The 23,513-nt window shown below is 46.2% G+C and overlaps 1 protein-coding gene across 1 annotated transcript; it reads right to left on the minus strand.

The window, feature by feature from the left end:
• Window positions 1-10,548: 10,548 nt before the first annotated feature.
• APOH (apolipoprotein H) lies at window positions 10,549-23,086 on the minus strand. Its single transcript, XM_061141285.1, has 8 exons — window positions 22,993-23,086; window positions 22,216-22,392; window positions 20,970-21,066; window positions 19,575-19,651; window positions 18,364-18,552; window positions 15,186-15,365; window positions 12,449-12,646; window positions 10,549-10,615 (listed from the first exon to the last, which is right to left on the minus strand). Exons 1-8 carry the CDS (start codon window positions 23,054-23,056, stop codon window positions 10,560-10,562), a joined length of 1,038 nt encoding a protein of 345 aa, XP_060997268.1. The 5' UTR covers window positions 23,057-23,086; the 3' UTR covers window positions 10,549-10,559.
• Between the last annotated feature and the right edge of the window lie 427 nt (window positions 23,087-23,513).

Genomic DNA, 23,513 nt, shown 5'->3' on the forward strand with positions numbered 1-23,513 from the left:
ACCCCTTCCCGACGCTGCCATGGCGACGCCCGGGCCTCGGCGGCCCCGCCCGGCAGGCCGGGGGCGGGGACTTCCGCACTAGCGTTTCCCCGCCCCCCTATGCTGGGCGGCGTTGTCATGACGACGTCCGGTCCTCTGCGCAGCTCTAGGCTAGCTTTCCAGCCAGGCGGTAGACCAATCCCAGGCCGACACTCCCAGGATGACCAGACCGCTGTCGGGACACTGCTGCCCTCGGGTATCCCGCTCGGATAGGAGCCTGTCAACACTTTAGGGGCTGTAGAGAAAGAACAGATAAAGAGCAAAGAAAATGGGGTCGCAGGAGGATATTCACAGAGGGGCGTGCCCGTTATTAGGACAGACAACATTGAATGAGTCTAAAGAAGTGATCTCACAACTCAGAGGCGAATACCGTTGAATTAGACAAGAAAATTAACATTACATTTTTGGGGGGTTCAGAACTATCCAAGATCTGAAAGAACTTACCCCAAATTCTGAAGACACTGAAATAAAATGAAAAGACTTTGTGTTTACCAATTCTGTGCAGAACAGCAAGATCAAGTGTAAAATGTATTTCTGCTGCTCCAAGAAGTCTCTTCCACCTCAGGGCGATCTCCATGTTTGCATTGCTATGTTGTGGTTTTCTTTGGTCTTCTATTACATTTCTGGAAAAGCTCTGAACTATATATATATATTTTAAAATACCGAGCAGAAACAAAATTTAAATTGTAAAAACACTCATTTAAAAGAAATTCAGTTTACCACTGTTTTTCATGTAATTTCACAACAGGATTCCTTCTGCAGTATCTTTGCAATACACACAGTGTGATGCCAAATCTAACATAAACACAGCTTGGAGCATCTTTTCAATTTTCCATAAAGAAAATAGAAGATTCATTCATTTGTAACTAGTTTCTATCAAGCTTCCAGAGGGAAATAATACTCTTTCCAAGATGCTTTTTTCAAACCCTCCACTGGCAGTATCGTTTCAGTCTATACCAATAAATGAATTACTAATAAACTCACAGAAAATGAATTACAAAATAGTTTACAAGCCATTCTACTAACTTACTTACTTACCAAACAGAGAGATGTAAGCATGTGAATCAATGATTCTCTACATAATGAAATTAAAGATGATTCAAGTCTTGTCAATTTTACTTCATAAATATCCTCAAATCTCTCCAAAAATAGCCTTTATTTTGGAAAACATTGACTTAGACATAAAACTATGGAATTCACCATCTTCTTCTCCTCTCTGGTGTTCTGAAATTAAGGTTTCAAGCGCTCCCATGTGAAGCTATCCAACAGTTTGAGAGACTGCGGCTAATGAACACATTGCAGAGCAGACACGAGACACAAGACAGACATCAGTGACTTTGCATCACGGCGGCGGGCTATCCCCACTCACTGTCAGGAGTGATCAAGAGCCAGCGGACACAGTGGCTGGCTTTATTTTCCTGGGCTCCAAAATCACTGCCGATGGTGACTGCAGCCATGAAAGTAAAAGACGCTTACTCCTTGGAAGGAAAGTTATGACCAAGCTAGACAGCATATTAAAAAGCAGAGACATTACTTTGCCAACAAAGGTCTGTCTGGTCAAGGCTATGGCTTTTCCAGTGGTCACGTATGGATGTGAGAGTTGGACTGTGAAGAAAGCTGAGCGCCAAAGAATTGATGCTTTTGAACTGTGGTGTTGGAGAAGACTCTTGGGAGTCCCTTGGACTGCAAGGAGATCCAACCAGTCCATCCTAGAGGAGATCAGTCCTGGGTGTTCATTGGAAGGACTGATGTTGAAGTTGAAACCCCGATACTTTGGCCACCTGATGCAAAGAGCGGACTCACTTGAAAAGACCCTGATGCTGGGAAAGATTGAGGGCAGGAGGAGAAGGGGAAGACAGAGGATGAGATGGTCGGATGGCATCACCTACTCAATGGACATGGGTTTGGGTGGACTGTGGGAGTTGGTGATGGACAGGGAGGCCTGGTGTGCTGCGGTTCGTGGGGTCACAAAGAGTTGGACACGACTGAAGGACTGAACTAAACTGAACTGAATTGTGAAGAGAAACAAAATTTTTCTTCCCAAGCTGAGATTTTGGAGGATTTGTTTTTAAAGATTTTTTTTTAATTGGGCCACTTTTAAAGTCTTTATTGAATTTTTTCAATCAGTGTTGCTTCTGTTTATGTTTTGGGTTTTAGGTCATGAGGCATATTGGCTCTTAGGCTCTTACTCTTCTAGCTCCCCAACCAGGGATTGAACCCACACTTTGTGCTTTGGAAGGCAAAGTCTTAATCACTGGACCTCAAGGAAAGTCCCCCATAAGATGAGATTTTTGAATTGAGTATTCTTTCAGGTTATAAAAGTTTTGATGATACTATATGGAAATTGGAAAGGTAGGCAAAGAATATAAAATTACATGTAATTCTACTATTAATGAACAGCTACTGTTAACAATAGTAAATATGTTCTCAAATCTTACACATATATATAGTCATTTTAATATCTACTTATTTTTGCTTCATTTGGATGTAACATAATTTACTTATTTTCCAGTGATTGGATATATAAATTATTAGCAATTTTTGACTCTTACAAGTAATACTGTAATAAATGTCTCTTAATATATACATCTTGGTTGAAGTTTCAGCTATCTCCATAAAAGATATTCCTATGGGCATGAAAGAAATTAAAGTTCTTGATCAGTACTGCCTAATTGCTTCCTGGAAGTGTTTGGCAAATTTGCAGTTCCACTCAACAGTTCCTGAGAGTGGTTGTCTCACATTAACAATTTTTCTAATCTGTGATAATTGTGTGTATAAAAATAGCACCTCTGTTTAATTTGCATTTTCCACTATTAGGACAGCTGAAATATTTAAGCAGCAACATTAGTCCTTTTTAAAAATTCTTCTACAAAATACCTCTCCAGTGCTTTGCCCATTTTGAGGGTGTGTTTCACATGATACATGTATCTTCTATATTTTAATTTATTGCTTAAATCCCAGCAAATGTCTATACACAGTATTATTGCATAAGTTGTTATCCTAAATAACCAAATTTTAGTCAGGGATTTCCCATTTTGTGTTATTAAGATCCTCTCTATCATTAGATTGAAATACATGAATGACTCAGCCATCTAACTGGAAAGCAATTTAGATACATATCAAGAATGAACATTATTATTATTATGTTAAGACATGGCACAATGGTAAAGAATCCGCCTGCCAATGCAGGAGGCCCAGGAGACACAGGAAGACCCCCCCGGAGGAGGAGATGGCAAACCGCTCCAGGATTCTCGCCTGGGAAATCCCCTGGACAGAGGAGCCTGGCGGGCTGCAGTCCGTGGGGTTGGAAAAGAATTGGACCTGACTGAGGAGGAAGCACACCGGCACGAAAGACATTAGTGATAAATATCGGAATAATGCTGTAGTCAGTGAAGTCCTTAAGTTGGATAGGAAATGGTTCAGAACTTTCTATTTATAGGACACAGAAGTATAAATTATACCACAAATAGATGTAGTTTAAAGGGAGTAGAAACCAAGAATAGTGGGGAATATTTTCTTTTCATCACTACCAGAAAACAGAGTTACAACCTGTAACTCAGCGATTCTGGATTCCTTCCTTTTGCCAGAAGGAAGGTGAAATCACTGTTTCATCCCCTCCTCCGTGGCTTAGTCGTCTGCCTTCCTGGGCAGTCCATGGGTGCCAGTGGCTATGAGCAGAGATAAACTGGCTATTCTCCCTCTGCCCCCACCTTTCAATAATACAAACAGTCCCCCACTTATGATGGTTAAGCTTTAGATTTTTCCATTTGCATGATGGTGTACAAGCAATACAGATGTAGTAGAAACCAAACCTCGAATGTTGACTTTGGATATTTTCCCAGCTAGTGATACGAGGCGAGATGCTCTCTCATGATGCTGGCAGTGGGGCAGCATGGCTCCCAGAAAGCCATGTGACCAGGAGGATAAATAACCCACAGGTTTCCGACATTCTGTACCCAAACCATTCTGTTTTCCACTTTCAGTATGGCGTTCAATCAGTATTGTCATTGTTTAGTTGACAATCGTGTCCAGCTCTTTGTGGCCCCATGCACTATGGCCCGCCAGGCTCCTCTGTCCTTGCAGTTTCCTTAAGCACGAACACTGGAGTGGTCCTTCTCCAGGGGATCTTCCTGAGCCACAGAACAAACCCAAGTCTTCTGCAATGGCAGGTAAGTTCTTTACCACTGAGCAACCTAGGAAGTCCACTCAATAAATTGCATGAGATATTTGACACTTTATCATAAGATAGGCTTTACAATAGATGATTTTGGCCAACTGTAAGAAAGAAAGACAGCACTAAGTCATGTCCTACTCTTGTGACTCCGTGGACTGAATCCCACCAGGCTCCTCTGTCCATGGGATTTCCCAGGCAAGACTACTGGAGTGGGTGGCCATTTCCTTCCCCAGGGGACCTTCCTGACCCAGGGATTGAACCCAGGTCTCCTGCATTGCAGACAGATGCTTTACCGACTGAACTGTAGGCTAATGTAATTGTTCTAAGCACGTTTAAAGTAGGCTAGGCTAAGTTATGATAAGCAGTAAGTTGGGTTTTTTAAATGTATTTTCAGCTTACAATATAGTCAATGTACAATGTGTTTATCCAGGAGGTAACCCCATTGGGCTGGGAAGATCCCTTGGAAGAGGAAACAGCAACCCACTCCAGTATTCTTGCCTGAAAATCCCACAGACAGAGGAGCCTGGCAGTCTACAGTCCATGGGTCGCAAAGAGTCAGACATGACAACTGACACACACATGCAAAACCCCATTGGAAGTCAAGGAAGACGTGTAGACACACTGCTCTAGCCAGCATTCACTCGACTAGCAACCACCCACTAGGGCACCTCCCAGCCTCACCTGTTCCCAAATCTCCCCACCACCCTGTTTCAGCACTCCTCCCTAGGCTGGAAAATCTCAGCTTTGGAATTCAGTTATTTCCAAGAAGCCACCGCTCAACTAGGAGTGTGAGCAAGGGAGAAAAGACCCAGTTCGGAAGCATGGCTGTCTGGCTCCGTCACTTGTGTAAGCTGGCTGCCAGAACTCCGTGAGCTTCAGTTTCTTTACCTTCCCAACGGGGTGATTTGGGAAGATGGACTTAACACAGGTGAGGCACGTGGGAAATTTTGCCCTGTGCTTGACTCAGGAATGGAGAAGGAAATGGCAACCCACTCCAGTGTTCTTGCCTGGAGAATCCTAGGGACAGAGGAGCCTGGTGGGCTGCCGTCTATGGGGTCGCACGGAGTTGGACACGACTGAAGCGACTTGGCTGTAGCTGTAGCTGACTCAGGAAACGTTTATCTTTTCTTTGAGAACTCATGCACTTTCAGAAGTGGTGGACGTCACTAGGAGGCAGCATTAGCACGGAAAGAACTAGGTATGCCACACACACACACACACTCTCTCTCTCATGTAAACACACTCACACACATGCATGCTCACATCCACATATGTGCACAAAGAGCACACAAACACACTCATGTACAGACACACATCACACTCACATAGGCATGCACACATACGCATGCTCACAAAGAACACACAAACAACATATACTTTCACATATACACATGCACACCAACCACACACACACACATGCAGACATATACTCACACCCATATGCACACACTCCAAGCTCTTTTCTTCCTTCCTTTCTTTCTTTTTTCTCTTTCTTTTAATCTTTTATTTCAGTTTAAGGCGGGGAATGACCTTCAGGCTAGTGGCCAGGAAATGTTACCGATGAACACCTGTTATTGAGCTTGGGGGACTCAGAAATGAGAACCTACATATTGAAAGATTGTTCAATGTCTTGGAAATAAGAGAGCTCACTTTCCATAACTCCTTGCAGAAATATGTTATCGCAGGAAACAAAAGTAAAGACCTGGATCCCTTTGCATTTAGAAGCCCACCTTTCATACTGGAAGAGAAGAGAGCTGGTCGTTGGGAAGCACATGAAGGGGCCTGCTTGTCACAGAACAAGGCCTCGTGGGCCTCGAGCGCTCGCGGGGCGCAGTGGGTCTGCAGTCGCTGGTTCAGCAACGTCACCTGCGAAGGAAAAAGCCACATTCGGCCGTGTTAAAATGGAGGACCACCCATCTGTGGTTATGGCTTCACTCCTCCTGTACTAGGCTGGCTGTGTGCGGAGGACAGTGTTGTTTTCTGGACTCTGAGCCAGCAGGCAAAGTCACCGGACTCTGAGAAGGGAGCACACAGCTGAATTCTAATGACGGGCAGCCTGGTGATCTAAGAATTTAAGAAGAAAAACATTTTGAATAGAGAGTGCCCTTACAGAGCTAAATGGACCACGTAATCACTAGGCGGACCAGGTAATCACTAAACTGCAACTGGGCAGCTCCCACTGATAGGCTTTTCTAATCCAAATTGCCTCTTCAGACTGAAAAAGAGCAGATTTTTTCTTTCTGTAAAACTATCATTAAATTAGAGGAGTAAGTACTATGGCCTAAGCTCTAAAGTCTACTCTGATTAGTTTTCAAGGACTCAAGCCTACCCAGTGGCCTGAAATGCCTTCCAGTGAAAAAGATTATGCCAAAAGCCATCCACAACAAACTTGCCATATTCCAAGAGGTTTTTTTTTTTTTTTTAAATCAAATAGTCTATTAGAAGTTCAACCTGGAGATTTCTTACAAAGTTTCAGCAAGACTGATTTGAAAGAACCTATATGGTCAGATAAATACCCAGGAGGGAATTGTGGCATCGTATGGTAGTTCTATTTTGTTTTTTAAGGAACCTCTATACTGTTTTCCACAGTGGTGTCACCAATTCACATTCCCACCAAGAGAGGAGGAGGGTTCCCTTTGCTCACAGCCTCTCCATTGTTTATTGTTTGTGGCCTCTTTGATGATGACCACTCTGACAGGTGTGAGCTGGTGTCTCATTGTGGTTTTAATTTGCATTTCTCTGACCATTAATGATGTGGAGCATCTTTTCGCATGCCCATTGTATATCTTCTTTGGAAAAATGTCTATTCAGGCCTTTTGCCCTTTTTTAAACTGGGGTGGTTTTTTTTGTTTGTTTGCTTGTTTTTGTTTTAATGTTCAGTCGTCTGAGCTATTTATGTGCTTTGGCTATTAAACTCGTCAGTTCAGTTCAGTCCGTCAATCATGTCCGACTCTTTGAGACCCTGTGGACTGCAGCACACCAGGCTTCCCTGTCCATCACCAACTCCTGGAGCTTACTCATACTCATGTCCATCAAGTCGGTGATGGCATCCAACCATCTCATCCTCTGTTGTTCCCTTCTCCTCCCGCCTGCAATCTTTTCTAGCATCAGGGTCTTTTCAAATGAGTCAGTTCTTTACATCAGGTGGCCAAAGCATTGGAGCTTCAGCATCTGATTAAACTGATATATGATTCTTATCAGTCATATAATTAGCAAACATTTTCTCCTATTCAGTGGGTTGTCTTTTTGATTTGTCAGTGGTTTCCTTTGCTGTGCAAAAATTTTTAAGTGTAAATACTTCCCATTTGTTTATTTTTGTTTAATTTCCTTTGCTTTAAGAGACAGATCCAAAAAAATAATGCCATGATTTACATCATAGGGTGTTCTGCCTACATTTTCTTCACTAATTGGAAGAGATATATGCATCCCAATGTTCATAGCATCACTACTTACAATAGCCAAGATGTGGAAGCAACTTAAGTGTCCATCAACAGATGAGTGGATTAAGAAGATGTGCTATATAATGGAACATTGAATATACATACACACACACACACACACACACACACACACACATATATATATACAATAATTGGGCTATGCAAGAGGTGCAGTGATAAAGAATTGCCTGCCAATGCAGGAGTCACAAGCTTGATTCCCAGGTCAGGAAGATCCCCTGGAGGAGTCAGCGGTAACCCACTCCAGTATTCTTGCCTAGGAAATCCTGTGGATAGAAGAGCTTGATGGGCTACAGTCAATGGGATCACAGAAGAGTTGGACACAGCTGAACGACTGAACGACCACAACAGTGGGACTTTGGAGATTTTGAACGACAGTCTGGGAAGAGCCACACTGGTTTGTGTAGGGGAAGAGGCTCAGAAGAGCATCTTGGTGAAGAGATCAGACCCGCACCCGGTGAAGGCACCTGAGTCCCGAGGACCAAGCGTCCGCGAGAAGAGACCTGGGGGGAGACAGAGGTGAAGAGCCGTGATGGGTACGCCAATCACAACATTGTACACCGCACCGTACACCAATGTGGAGCCGGCAAAGACCAACAGCCCTTTCTGGGACTTTTATGAAAACAAGGGACACAGATGAGAAACAAAGTATTTTCTGCCACAATAATAAACAAGGATGTCACAGCCGGCAGGGATCTGGCCCTCCTTGTGTAAACTTCTGAGCCCTCAGGGCGCCCAGGAGGAGATCAGTACTCGCAGTCTGAACCGCCAGCCCGCAGGCGCTCCGGCGGTGAGCACGGAGGACTCGGGAGCCTCCCAGAGGACTGAGGTGCCCACGAAAGGGCGATGTCAGGGAGCCCAGACGCCTGCGTTGCCCCGTACCCAGGAAAGCGCCAGTTCCTCCCCTCGAGGTATCTGGCTTTCTTTAATTCACAAAAATACTTTTGATGTCCACACTACCTGCCCCTTGTGGCCAACTTCTGTGTAACCTGACTCCCCTCCCGCCGCCTCAGAGCAGTTCTCTCGGTCACTTGAGATGCTTCAAGTCTCCAGGACTTGGAGTCCTAAAAGTTCCCACCAAATAAAACGTAACTCTCAACTTTAGGTTGTGACTATTTTAAGTTGACACAGATGGGGAGCGGTAGCTAGAAAATGATGTGAGGTAACAGTCAGGTTTTCTTTTTTAAGTGATGATATTATTGGAACAGACCCTGATGCTGGGAAAGACTGAGGGCAGGAGGAGAAGGGGGCGACAGAGGAGGGGATGGTTGGATGGTGTCATGGACTCAAAGGACATGAGTTTGAGCAAGCTCTGGGAGACGGTGGTGACAGAGGAGCCTGGTGTGCTGCGGTCCGTGGAGAAGAGCGACTCAACAACATTACTGTATGTTTGTGTAGAACTGCTCCAGTAGAAAGGGAGAAAAAAATGGAAGACCATTCATCTCAGGAGCAAAATTCTTAACTAAGGAGACAGAAGATGGGGTCCTGGGCATGAGGTTTGCCCTTAGATGGGATCTCAGAGTAAGGAGACAGAGTGCAGAGAACTTGGTACAGACTCTGCTGAGGTGACAGACTTGGTTGTGCGAAGACTGAAAAGGTTCTTTCCTGTTTTCTTGGTGAAATAAGAGCAGGACGCTGTCTGAGAGGGAAGGAGGGTGGCTTGAGCAGGGCTGAGAAGAGACACAGCCCTGTCGGGAGGCGGGGTGAGGACCAACCAGAGCAATGTGGCAGAACTGCCAGGCGCAGCTGAGCTCGTGTGAGGTTCGTGTCCATGGATCAAAGCGGGACCTAACAGCATAATTGTGAAGTTTCTTTTTGTTTCAGCAACGTTCAGCTGCTCTGGTGCCGGCACAGGAAACAACTAGAGCCTGCGGTGGGTCAGAGGCATGTTGGTGGACAAGGAGAGATTTCTAGGCATTATGGAAACCGAGCTATCCGAGTCCAGACCCAGTTCTACTGGCCTGAAGGGCTATGCACTCTGTTTATCCTTTACAGTGACACTTCTCAAAAAGGCAGTTATCTGGGGACTTTGTTACAGATGCATATTTGGGGGCCAACCTCAGAAATCCCAGTACACAGCATTTTTTCCTTTGTGATTATTACCAGGCGAAACTGATGCTGGAGTCTACGGACCATTCTAAGAAAATAATTCCATTGCAGTTGTTTTGAGTGAGTAGAATTAGGGAGAGGGGAACTGGGCAACCCGGGTAATTACTTACACTTTCCGTTTCACAGCTGTGCAAGAACAATGTCCCAAATATTTGGGTTTCTGAATTTGGCCACGTGATGCGAAGAGCTGACTCATTTGAAAAGACCCTGATGCTGGGAAAGATTGAGGGCAGGAGGAGAAGGGGACGACAGAGGATGAGATGGTTGGATGGCATCACTGACTCAATGGACATGAGTTTGAGTAGACTCTGGGAGTTGGTGATGGACAGGGAGGCCTGGCGTGCTGCAGTCCATGGGGTTGCAAAGAGTTGGATATGACTGAGCAACTGAACTGAACTGAACTGATGTAAAGAGCTGACTCACTGGAAAAGACTGATGCTGGGGAAGATCAAGGGCAAGAGGAGAAGGGTGTGGCAGAGGATGAGATGGTTGGATAGTATCACTGACTCAGTGCACATGAATTTGAGCAAACTCTGGGAGATAGTGAAGGACAAGGGAGCCTGGCATGCTGCAGTTCAAGGGGTCACAAAGAGTTGGACATAACTTAGCAACTGAACGATAGCAAGCAAAAATCCAGATAACTAAAAGTAAGCTACCATGAGGAGTAACACGGCAATGGCTGACACCGCAAATTCAGTCACTTTATTTTTCCATTTCCATTGGGTTCCTTGGACAGACGCATACAACCATGACATTTAATTTTCAGTGTGAAAACCAACTCAGCATGGTTTTACATCAGATGCATCCGTTTTCCAGAAAGCAAAAGAACTGTGCTCTGTTTGGGGAGAAAAAATAAAATACTATAAGAGAAACAATCATTTCTTAAATTTGTTAAATAGCCAAGCCAAATCAAATACATTTTATAAACGTGTAGAATAAATCTAATTATATGAATGAAAGCATTCCGTGTGAGGTTTAAGTGATTCGAGAAAACATCAGGGAAAAGATAAAGCAATCATTTCCAAGAGAGAAAATGAAAGGTTCTATATAATTCTGACACTCAAGAGTAAAAGAAAAAACTGCATCAGCCCTTTATTTATCCCCAATGTACCCACAGCACTCATCTGTCTGCAGACTATAGGCGAGAACAGCCTGAAGAAATACATTAACCAAGCTCTGTTTGACTTTTTTAAATTACCCTCTGCTAGTACTATTATTTCTGCCGATCTGTACCAGGATTTTTTGTCAGTTTTAGTACATAACATCGCACCAGGGCTCTGCTCTATTTTGAACAATAACAATTTGTGCAGTGCATTTCTAACTGTTTGTAATTAAGAGTGAGAAGAACTGTCATGCTTATCACTGAGTACCCACAGCATGTCATGGGTGAGATTTCTAATCATCAAACCTTTGAGGTGGGTATTGTTTGCTGGTTCTCGTTTCCTCCTCTGTCTCTAGCTGCCCACTTCTCAGACCTCTCTTCCCTAATCTGCTCCCAGCTGTGTCCTCTGCCAGCTGATACAGGGCTGACGACATTCTAGAAGCATCTCTGAACCCAGATGCAATCATAGCTTCAGCCTCTGGCTGGCTCTTCCTTTGTGGCAACAAAGGTATTTATTTAGACCTGAAACTAATGGCTTAAATGCTGACCATTGTACACTCCTTTATCTCACACAAACACAATGTCATCTTTCTTTAAATGCTTTGCTGTAATGAATGCTTTTCTCTAACGGGTACTTTTCAAACTCCAGGAACTGTCAAAAGAGGGAAAGAAATGTTAGATCTGTAAACCAACGACCCATTGACTTGAATTACTTTGTAATTTGGGGTGACTTCATTATCATTTGGGCTCAAGAGGTGGTAAACATTATTATTCAATGTTCCAATCAATGTCATTATTATTATTCACGTACAATCTGGAATTATACACCGTGGCATAATTTAACACTCATCAAAGAAAGCCACAATCCTGACTGAGTTTTAAGGAAAAGAATTGGAAAGGAAACAGGAAATACCAAATGCAGTTACTGCCTCATCTTGCTATTCTCTCCTGTCCAACCCTCCTTTTAAAAATCCAGTGGCCAAACTGACATGGCTTATTTTAGTCATTATGTGTCAATAATAAAAGTATAAATTATGATTACTAGACTGTTAAAAAGAATGCAGTAATGCCATTTGCAGCAACATGGATGGGCCTAGAGATGGTCACACTGAGTGAGACAGAGAAGAAAAAACATCATACAACATCCCTTATATGTGGAATCTAGAAAGAAATGATACAAGTGAACTTACTTACAAAGAGAAAGACTCACAGAGGTAGAGAAGGAACTTACAGTGGCCGGGGGAAAGGACAGGGAGAAGGGCTAGTGGGGGAGTCTGGGACGGACATGTACACACACCTATTATTTAAAATGGACAGCCAACAAGGACCTCCTGTAAGCACAGGGGACTCTGCTCAATGCTATGTGGTAGCCTGGATGGGAGGGGAGCTTGGGGGAGAATGGACACAGGTATACGTATACGGCTGAGTCCCTTCACCGTTCACCTTAAACTATCACAACATTGTTCATCGGCTACATCCCAATACAAACTGAAATTTTTTTTAAAAAGTACTGATTATGGCCAGGGCAAGGGAAATGCCAGCTAAACACTCCAGCACTAAACTCACCCTTGAAGCACTTGGGGATTTCGATGGTGCCGTCTATGCACTGGGCATCTTCTGTGTAGCTGCACTTCTTTTCCTTATTCTTGCAGAAGAAAGAAATCTTTTGGCCATGCAGCATTCCATTCTTAAATTTGTTCTGGATAGCTACTCTCTCTCCTTCGTATATCACAGTAGCTTTTTTAACAGATAACTTACAAGACGCTGAAAGAGACAATATTTGTAGTCAAGACGGGACTTCATTTACTGTTTCTTAAAGAGAATGTGCAGAGAAGGCAATGGCACCCCACTCCAGTACTCTTGCCTGGAAAATCCCATGTATGGAGGAGCCTGGTAGGCTGTGGTCCATGGGGTCGCTAAGAGTCGGACACGACTGAGCGACTTCACTTTCACTTTTTACTTTCACACATTGGAGAAGGAAATGGCAACCCACTCCAGTGTTTTTGCCTGGAGAATCCCAGGGACGGGGGAGCCTGGTGGGCTGCCGTCTATGGGATCACACAGAGTCGGACATGACTGAAGTGACTTAGCAGCAGCAGCAGCAAAGAGAATGTAACATCAGAACCACTCGATGAGTAGACCTGAGACAAATGGCCCAAGAGGAGAAGATTCTAAGAAGGTGCGTGGTGAGTAGCCTCAGCAGCATTGCCAACTGCAGTTCTTTATCAATAGGACCATGAACCATGGCTTCCAGGACCACCTCTTCTTCCCCTGGAGTGGCCACGTGAGAAGGTCAGAGCAGAAGCATCAGGTGCTCTGCTTCCCTGGTGGTGCAGTGGTTAAGAATCCGCCTTGCAACGCAAGGAAGACCCCCACAGGCCCCAGAGCCCGTGCTCAGCAGCAAGAGAAGCCCCCGCAGTGAGAAGCCTCACGCCGCGTCCAAGAGAAGCCCGGTCCACTTCTAGTGGTTCCGCGTTCTGGTAGCAACTAGGGAAAGCGCACACAGCGGTGAAGACCTAGCACAGCCAATAAATAAATAAACTGTTTTTTAAAAAGCACTTCTATCAGATACACAGCTGGAGAGAACTAATGTAGGGTTCCCGAGGGGGGGGGGAGGTGGGAGACTGGGGTGGACGTAGATACGCTGTTGATACCCTGCTTGAGCGAACTGGTGAGAGCCTGCTGCGTAGCGTGGGAGTCTCCCCGGCGCCCCGTGGTGACCGACTGGGAGGGAAACAAGGAGGGCACGCGTGTATACTACGGCTGATGCGCTTTGCCGTCCAGTAGAAACACAACATAGTGAAGCTACCATACTCCAATAAAACGTTTTTAAAAAGACACCGCTGCTGCAGGTAAGTCTCCGCGGCCCACCCTGCTCCCGCTCACTGACCGGGCGCACCCACCCCCCGAGCCAGGTGAGTGTGGGCTGGTAACAGCTCCCAAGTGCTCCCTTCTCTGAAAAACGGCCTTCAGCCACCGGGAGCCTCCTCTCCCAGGAGAGCGTGCACGTCAGCCCAGGGGCAGGGAAGCGGGCAGCCCACAGCCTGTGCAGACTCACAGGGGGATCAAGATAAGTCCCCTCGCCTCTCCATGGCATTAGCGGCCCTGTCCAGAGCTCCCCGGGGGTTAAACTGATGTTATACTCTAGCCGAGCCCACTTCCTTGTTCCAGACATGGGCCCTGTGTCTGCAACGCCAGCATCTCCCGGGACCTGGTAGAAATGCTACTTCTCAGGTCCTATTCCAGACCCGGCGAACCAAAGACTCTGTTTAAACAAGCCCTCCAGGTGCTTCTGATGCAGGGAGGCTTGAGCGCCCGTGTCCGGCTCCATCCTACCCGCCTCACTCTCTTTTTCCTGAGACTCAGTACATCAGCTGCATTTGAGTCCCTGCCTCAGGCTCTGGTTCGAGGGGACCCCATTCTCCATTTTGCCCACTTTCCTTCCAGCCCACAGCAGCCTGAGCAGAGCCACAGCGCACCCCTGATGCTCACTGAGTAAGTACGACACGGGCCAGATCAAGGAGCCGTGACGTTAAAGGAACCAGCTTCTCAGGGAAAAGATGCCCTGAGTGAGGACCCTTCAGGTGACAGGTCCTGGCACAGAATCAGGCCAGGTTCAAGCTGAGGAAGCAGAGAAACAGAGATACACGGGGACCCTGAGGCCCCCGTGGAGAGAGTAGCAGCGGTTCCTGACTCAGTTCCGTCCTCATTTCCCCAGACTCATGGTCCATACGATCACCTGTTGCCATTTGTAGTTAATCACCATTTCCAGGAACTCGCTTGACTGTGTGGTGGGTTTTGCCCCAGTGAGAAGAGTCTTGACTAGAACAAAGCGAAACAGGATGGTCATGGGCCAGGACGTAGAAGCAGCTGTAGGAAGCCCACACAATCTTCCACCACGTCATCAAGGCCTACCACAGAAACACTTGTCTCACGCAGTCAGGAGGGACCTCCTGGTGGTCCAGCAGTTAAGAATCCGCCATCCAGGGGCCGTGGGCCTGATTCCTGTTCAGGAGACCACGAGCCCACACGCCGCAGGGCAGCTAAGCCTGCGTGCCGAAACTACAGCGCCCGAGAGCTGAGACCGAGACCCGATGCAGCCAAAACTAAATAAATGAATAAAGTATATAGTTTTTAAATCTCAAACAGGCTTGCTAGGCGTGAAGTGTTCATATAAATCCCAGTAGCTGTGAAGCAAGTCTGAGAAACAAAGTGGAAAATGACTGGAACAAGAAAACGGCAAGTAAAGGAGATTCACCGGATGAACCTGGAGGCGGTTTGAGACCTTACCCGTATCTCATACCTTTACAGCTCGGCTGTGCAGACCAGTTTCCAAATTTGGTGCATTCTACTTCTTCCGGTCCATCCAAGGAATACGTCTCATGGCAGCCAAACGTGGCGGTGTCCTTGTAGTAGAGCACTGGATTTGCAGGATAGTTCACAAACCCATTGTCTGGTCTTGATGGGAATGGGCATTTTACTTCTAAAAAGTTTAAGCCATAAGCGGTGTTAGCATAAACAGTGTGGGGCCCGGTGATTACGGAATAGTTTCAAGCTCCTCTTACACCGGTGAATCACTGGGTGATTCCTGTGACTTCCCCTTTATCTTATCCTCGTGAAACCCTGGGCGTTAAAATAGAAACAACACTTTGAAAGTAAATTAATGATTTACCAAGTTCTTTGGGCTTTTGTATAATCACAAGGTATTATTTATTGCAAACTTCATCTGCACATCATCTAAGATGGTGGGTTTGAACAAAAGAAAAGTCTGTCTCTTTCAATCAACAGACCATGAAATTAAAACACAAAGATTCCCTCCATGCACAGTAGAACACTATTATTTGGATTTTAAATGTTAAACATAATTCTTATGATTTCTCCAGACTATACAAGAAGCCAGCATGAAATACGAAGGAGAAAAGCGGTGCTGCTCCCTGGCCTTCTGAAGACCCCCAGCGGGAAAGTCCTAAATCCATACCCCTCTTTGTCATTGCTGTTGTTCAGTCACTAAGTCTGTCCAACTCTTTGCGACCCCGTGGACTGCAGCACGCCAGGCTTCCCTGTCCTTCACCATCTCCCGGAGTTTACTCAGTTCATGTCCATTGAGTCGGTGATACCATCCAACCATCTCATCCTCTGTCGTCCCCTCTTTACCACACTACAGAAAACCAGGCTGGATGGAGGAGTACAGAGCTTTTGGAAGGTAGCCTAATGCGATGGTTCAAGGATACAAAATCCATGGACTTCGCTGGTCCAGTGGCTAAGACTCCACGCTCCCGAGTTCCACCGCTGGTCAGGGAACTGGATACGACATGCTTCAACTAAAAGATCCCACGTGCTGCAGCTAAGACCCAGCACAGCCAAATAAATAAAATGGATTTTTTAAAAAAGAGTACAAAATTCGGAGTTGGACTGCTTGGATCAGTTTTGGTTCTTCCACAAATTGAGTACAAAGGAATGTATGAGTTTATAATGAAACTAAAGAGAAACAGTCCATGGAAGAAAAACTTTTCCCTGTAGAAGAATTCCAGGTAATAAATATCAAAGGACAGATAACATTAGAAAGCCACCATTTTGCAACCACCAGTGCCTCAGCTGACTGAGTCCAGGGTTATCAATGGAAATGACTGCTCAAGAGTGGGTGTTCACATAGCCTCCAACTACCACCACAGGCTGCGTACTAATTCCAAAGAGGAAGAGATGCTTTTTTACCAAGAGAAGAAGGGTGTACCCCCTTGGCCACGGGATCGCAGTACCCCTGGCCATGGCTGACTGACACCGCGTGCCTTCTGCTGAGAGGGAGTGCGTTCTTAAAAAGTGTTAACTTGAGGCTAATCGTGAGTAAATAAGCCGCCAAACTCACATTCCAGAAACTGCCAGAGACAACCAGCACGCACTCTTCATAAACATCAGTGAAAGATGACTGAAAAGGCAGAGGGTCATTCGTAACTACAGGACTAAAGGAGATGAAAGAGATGTGACAGCCAGACAGAGGTGTGGGTCACGATTGGATTTCACAGAGAACAAGATGTGTGTGTGAAGGAACTTCTGGATCAGGTGGAGCAATTTGCATATGAAATAAACATTGCTAAATGTATACAATTGTTTACATTATTATCGTTAGTAATTCCAACACGTTAAATGTCTTGGGTACAGGGACAACATAGGAGAATCTCATTGTTATTAGGATGTTCATGCTGCTGACGTGTTCATGGGTAAGTGTCATGATGGGTATAACTTATTTTCAGAAGATTCAGGGGGAAAAGCATGTCTATAAAGAAAGAGAGAGCATGTCACAACATGCTCATGGCTGACATATCAATGTAAACAGCTGAAAATAAGAAGAAAAAAGAGCCCACGAAGAATCCACTAATTGGGAGAATTAATGAGATGACGTATGCATAAACATGAGTTAAGTCCCCAAAAGGTGCTGGGTGTTAGGTGTGGCACGCGCTCCCCTATGCTAAAAAGTACTTCGTTGGATTCCTTCAGCAGACGTCTGTACTATCCACTGTGGGAGAAGGTAACAGACTTTAGCGTCACTCCTCGAACGCATGATAAATTCTATAATCTGCCTACTCATCATGCAGTGGACAAATTCACAGACAGTAATGGGACTTCCCTGATGGCCCAGCGGTTAAGACTCCATGCTCCCACTGCAGGAGGCATGGGTCCGATCTTGGATTGGGGAAGATCCCACATGCCACATGGCCAATAAACAAATAAATATAGCAATGATGAGTCCAATTAAAGGAGAGAGGATTTTCATATATATTTTTTAATTGAATATTCTTGTGATTCTTAAATTTAGGTTAAAAACTACAAAAGCTGATATCGATCTAACTGCAACCCAGTTTTTCACCTTAAATCTCTCAAAAGTAAAGTGAAAGCTTTAGTTACTCACTCATGTCTGACTCTTTGCAACCCCATGGACTATAGCCTGCTAGGCTCCTCTGTCCATGGGATTTTGCAGGCAAGAATATTGGAGTGGGTTGCCATTTTCTTCTCCAGGGGATCTTCCCGACCAGGGATCGAGCCCAGGTCTCCTGCATTGCAGGCGGATTCTTTACCGCTAAGCCACCAGGGAAGCCCTGATCTCTTTGGACTTCCCAGTTTAATCCAGGCGTCTCTTCAGCAACCTCACTGTGACATTCAGCTGTCCATGCTCAGGCCCTGTTCTTCCCTGTCCCCTCCCCAGCTCCCCCGCTTCCTGACGCATGCCTGCACTGTTCCCCACTCCACCCGCACCTCCTCCTCCCACGAGCTCTCCCAGGCTGCTCCAGACTGTCCACCGCACCTCCTCTCATCACCCTGAGCCGGAAGCCAGGTCTCCATCACCCGGCACCCTCAGCCCCAGGCACAGAGCAGCCGCCACGGTAAGCAAGGCCATTCAGAACCCTCCGGGAGAGTGGAATCTGCAGTCCTCTTCAGCAGAGAGACCCTGCACTCCCATGACTGCTTTGCTGCATCGTCGCACTTACCCCTGCATTCCGGCAACTGCGTCCAGTTCCCATGTTCCGTGCAGGTAACCGTGTCGCTTCCAAACATGGCGTGGTGTGGCAAGCACTCAAAGACTGCCTTGCTGCCATAGAAGGAGTTGTTCCCAGCCAACGGCTTGTAAACGCTGAGTTTTGCAAACTTGGGTATGGGTGGTGGAGGGCAGGTTATAGCTGAAAAAAGAAAGAACTGTCATTTGAATGAAAATAGTTGAGTCATTTTTAAACAAAATACTCTTTACAGAAAGGAAAAAATCCAAAGATTAACTTGAGATAGTGCAAAATTTGATCAAATGCCAGGGTAACCATAGTCCATTGGAGAAGCCAGGGAAGAAAATGTGATCAGAAAATCAGATGTCTGAGCCAGTCAGAAAACTGAAAAATGAAGGGAATTTAAGTTTTGCCATCACTGATTTGCCTGTCACAAGACCATGTTGCTTAGGTGACCAAACGTCTTGGAACGAAATGCTACCCTGAAGACATTTCTCGGAGTCAGAATTGGTGAAGGACCTCACCGAGCCAGCATCCTGCAAAAGCTGCTGACGACAAGAAGTCAGTGACATCTGAGTGACACCTTGGTGCTAATGCAGGTTCATTTGCTCCCGCTGAATACCTCCTGCTTTTGTACTCTCTCTGTGTGGAGCCTGCCCAAGTAGCTTCACGCAGGGACTCAGAAGTGGGCTGTCATCCTGACCTAAGTGATCTAGAGCTTCAAAGCTAGGGTTAGGGTGTGTCACTCAAAGGGGCTGCTTCATCTTCCAGAGTAAGAGACCAGGATGGGGCTTCCCCGGTGGCTTCTTGGTAAAGAATCCACCTGCCAATGCAGGGGACACGGGTTCGATCCCTGATCCAGGAAGCTCCCACGTGCCAAAGGGCAATGAAGCCAGTGCGCCCAGCAGCCTGTGGTCTAGACAGAAGCCCCTGCAAACGAAGCCTGCACCCCGCCACCAGAGAGGAGCCCCCACTCGCCGCAACGAAAGGCCCACGCAACAACCAAGGCCCAGCACAGCCACCAAAAATCAATCAATAAAATCATTTTAAGAAGATGTCAGGATGAGCAGTCCCAAAACAGGTGAGCGATCATCTCAGGGAGCTGGGACTGAGGGGTTTAGGGTGTAGGTCTTGTATTGGTAAAACCAGGAACGTCCGAGGCCAACCAAGCGGTCATCCTCCTAGAGCTGGACCCGGAGACTCACGGGCACAGACAGGAATGTCTGGGCTCCACTTTCCTTCCTCAGTGCATTTCGCAGAACTAGCTCCTTTCAGATAAAACCTGCAGAGGGAAAATTGAACCCATTAAATTATAGAGTCATCCACCCCCGGCACCTCAAATTTTTTTCCCATCAAGCTGTGCTGCAGACAAATACTATTGGCTTCTTTTCCATCTTTCCATACTGTTTTCCTGAGAGGCTTAAATTCCTCTAAGGCTCAGCAAGCCTCCCAGCCTGGGGCTGCAGGGCAATTGCTGAAGCATGCGAGGGTTCCATCACCGCTGGGTGTGGAGGCCCACCCTGCCTCCAGTCTCCAAACCCCTGGTCTCCAACCAGCTGGTCAGGGTAATGGCTTCCAATCCAAGACACCTCTTTTTCGGGGGTCACAAAAGTGAATCATACTGAGTCACCTCTAATACTCATTTTCTGAGAGCCTGCTGGCCCAAATGTGTTATAATTTGGGCTGTAATAATTTGGGCTGTCAATGCAGTCTATCAACATTATAAATGTGCCATTGTCCTTGAAGACAATGTGTTCAAGGTCACGCATCAAGAACCTATTAATAAATTGGTCTTTCAGTTGAAAGGACTGCATTTCTCTTTCACACACAGTATTTCTTAATCTCTCATCACAAACAAGGATCCTCGGTGAACTTTTGCCTGACCTGACGGCCAGCGGGCTGTTGCCTGGGTCACCCGTGGTGTTTGCTCGTGAGGAGGACCAGCCAGGTGTCCCTCCGGACATGCTTTCTTCCCAGGGAGGCGGTCCTGGTGAGGAGGAGGGCGTTTCTACACCGTCACCCTCAGTCTTCTCCACAGAATTCTCCTCTACTTCGTGCTCAGGCGCTCAGTCGTGTCCGACTCTTTGCGACCCCATGGACTCTAGCCCACCAGGTTCCTCTGTCTATGGCATTTCCCAGACAAGATTACTGGAGAGGGTTGCCATGTCCTTCTCCAAGGGATTTCTCAACCCCAGGGATCAAACCCACGTCTCCTGCATTAGCAGGCAGATTCTTTACCAGTGAACCTAGGTCACAGTCCATTATATTAGCCTAAAGCCCAAGTCTGACTACTAGAATACTTTAACCCCAAGCCAAGATTTGGCCCAGAGATTATAAAGAATTATCACCCAGCTTCAATAATTTCAATGTACTCCTCATATGAGTAGCTAATCAGGTGCAGAAAAATTAGATAGAGCATCGATTTTGTATTTTACCAACTGCTGTATTCTCCACCCCACTCCAACTCCACTGTGGATTTTTATTCAGTGATCCATATTAAGCAAGTCCAGCCTAAAGACTAGAAAGAAAACAGGGGCCAGCCTTGATGTTCAGCTTAAGGGAGCAGGAATGCACAACCTCTGTGAGCCAAAAGTCCTTACCCGGTGTGGCAGGAAAAGCTGATCGTGTTGGGATATTCAAAGGTTGTGTAGCGTACCGTTCCATTTTCTAAGATCCCAGCAAAAGGACATACTCTGGCTGTGATTTAAAGATAAAAGCATCAATTTCTAGTTACAGAATTTCCTGTTAAAAGTGTTTAAACTCATTTCTATCTTTTGATCCAGTGACTCTACTGATAACTATTCTCAGAAGTTAACTCAGAATAACCTAAATGACACATGTACTATGGAGTCCATTGTATTGTTACTTCTTGTTTTTTTGGTTTTTTGTTTGTTTGTTTTGGTGGGGAGGGGCATGCAGCATGCAGGATCTTAGTTCCCAAACCAGGGAGAGAACCCATGACCCCTGCAGTGGAAGCGCAGAGTCTGAACCACTGGCCGCCAGGGAGGCCCCTGCACATTAGAGCTGTTAGCTAAAATGACAAAAATCGAACGGTCTAAATGTTCACTCTGTTGTGGTTGTTTAGTCCCTCAGTAGTGTTCTACCCTTTTTCGTCCCCATGGACTGCAGCCCGCCATGCCCGTCTGTCCATGAGATTTCTCAGGCAAGGATATTGGAGTGGGTTGCCATTTCTTTCTCCAGGGAATCTTCCTGACCCAGGGATTGAACCTGCATCTCTTGAGTCTCCTGTATTGGCAGGTGGATTCTTTACTACTGAGCCACCTGGGAAGCCCCTTAATATTATATATATATTATGCATAATATTGTATATATGATGCATAACATTGATTTAATATAATGTTTGTATTTTATTAGAAATATAATTTGTGATATCATATCCACTTCTCTTTTCACATCTGCAGTGCCTCCCTCTTCTTTTATCACACCAAGTCTCTTTTTAAAATCTCTCCTAGCTAATTCCAGTTGTTGTGGCTAATTCCCATTCAACCTTTTGTGACCCCGTGGACTGCAGCACGCCAGGCTCCCCTGTCCACCACAGTCTCCCGGAATTTGCTCAGATTCGTGTCCACTGAGTCAATGATGTCGTCTAAGCAGCTCATCCTCTGCCGCCCTCTCCTCCTGGCTTCCGGCAAACAGCACTGACTGTCCGCAGTCTCTCCTCCCATGAAACCCACCCCCACCCCCACAGGCCCTCGTGTTTCTCCACTGCCCCCTGCCCCGCAGCTCTGCTGGCCTCCTGCACCCGGAGCTGGACAAGGTCGGTCATCTCCCCACCATGTGCCCGATCAGAATGAGCAGAGACTGTGCAGAAGGAGGCTGACTTACGTATGCATTTCAGCGTGTTGATGGGCCAGAGTCCTGTGAGCGGGCACGTAAACCGCCGGATCCCTCCCCGGGACACGTAGCCCGGCTGGCAGGAGAACACTATCTGCTCCCCAGGCTCATAGGACCGTTTCAGTGGAACCACCATGGAAAATGGTACCTCATCTGGCTTGGGGCAGGCTGAAACAGGAGCAGAATGCAGTTGGTTGAGAAACCCATATTTGCCTTTTTAAGTTTAGCTGGCCCACACAAATGAAAAACATTTAATGCTACCAAAATATTTACACTTTGTTTTGCTCCAAATACTTGACATATGCCGTACCCCAGCTAATCTCCTCACCAGCTTTTAAAAGAGGTTAGATGTGTTATCCCCATTTCATAGGCCAGTATACTGAGGCTTGAAGGAGCTAAGTATCTTGCCGAGGAGTTTAAGCATGGCTTCATCAAACAATAAGCACCAATCCAGTCTCCCCAGCATCCACCCTAAAGAGAATTTAGATAATCCCTGTGGGCCCCCAGCATTTACCGGAGGGTTGGGTATGCGCTCAGTCATGTCCCACTCTTCTTGACCGCATGGACTGTAGCCCACCAGGCTCCTCTGTCCATGGGATTTCCCAGGTAAGAATACTAGAGTGGGTTCCATTTCCTTCTCCAGGGGATCTTCCCACCCCAGAGATCAGTCCCATGTCTCCTGCACTGGCAGGCAGGTTATTTACCACTAGTGTCACCAGGGAAGCCCAGGATTGGATTTTTTTTTTTTCAAAAGCCGTGAGTACTTACTTCGTCCTGCAATAGCAACGTGGCAGAGAAAACCCGACAACAAGATGAGCACTGGGGGAATCATCGCGGGTGGGTCACAATGGCACTGCCAGAGTGGCTTTCCTCTCCTAAAAGGAGAGCTGTAAATATTGATGTGCTTAAATATTAACCATTTGGGGGTGTACTTTTATCTCTGTAAATAGAAGATAAAGGATCATGGTTCGAAAGGATCTCCAAACCTACCTTCTTTAATCATTTACTTTTCTTCTTGGTGGGCCTGTGTGAAATCTTCATAGACAGTTTCTGTCTTTACCACATTTATGGTAATGGTGTGGAGTGGCTTATTCTTGCCTCTGAGAGCATCCTGGTGGTTCCAGATTGCCTGGCCTCTGGTCCAGACCGACTGCTCTCCATCCTTGGTGGTGGTTGGAAAGCCCAGAGCTGCAGTACCTGCTCCAGCCCTGGCCTCGGTGTGTAAACTGAGGCCCATCACTTACTCTCAGGCCTCCTCTCCCCACCTCTGAAATGACATTCCGGATGGC

Source organism: Dama dama, chromosome 5 (assembly GCF_033118175.1).
Source record: "Dama dama isolate Ldn47 chromosome 5, ASM3311817v1, whole genome shotgun sequence".
NCBI lineage: Eukaryota > Metazoa > Chordata > Mammalia > Artiodactyla > Cervidae > Dama > Dama dama.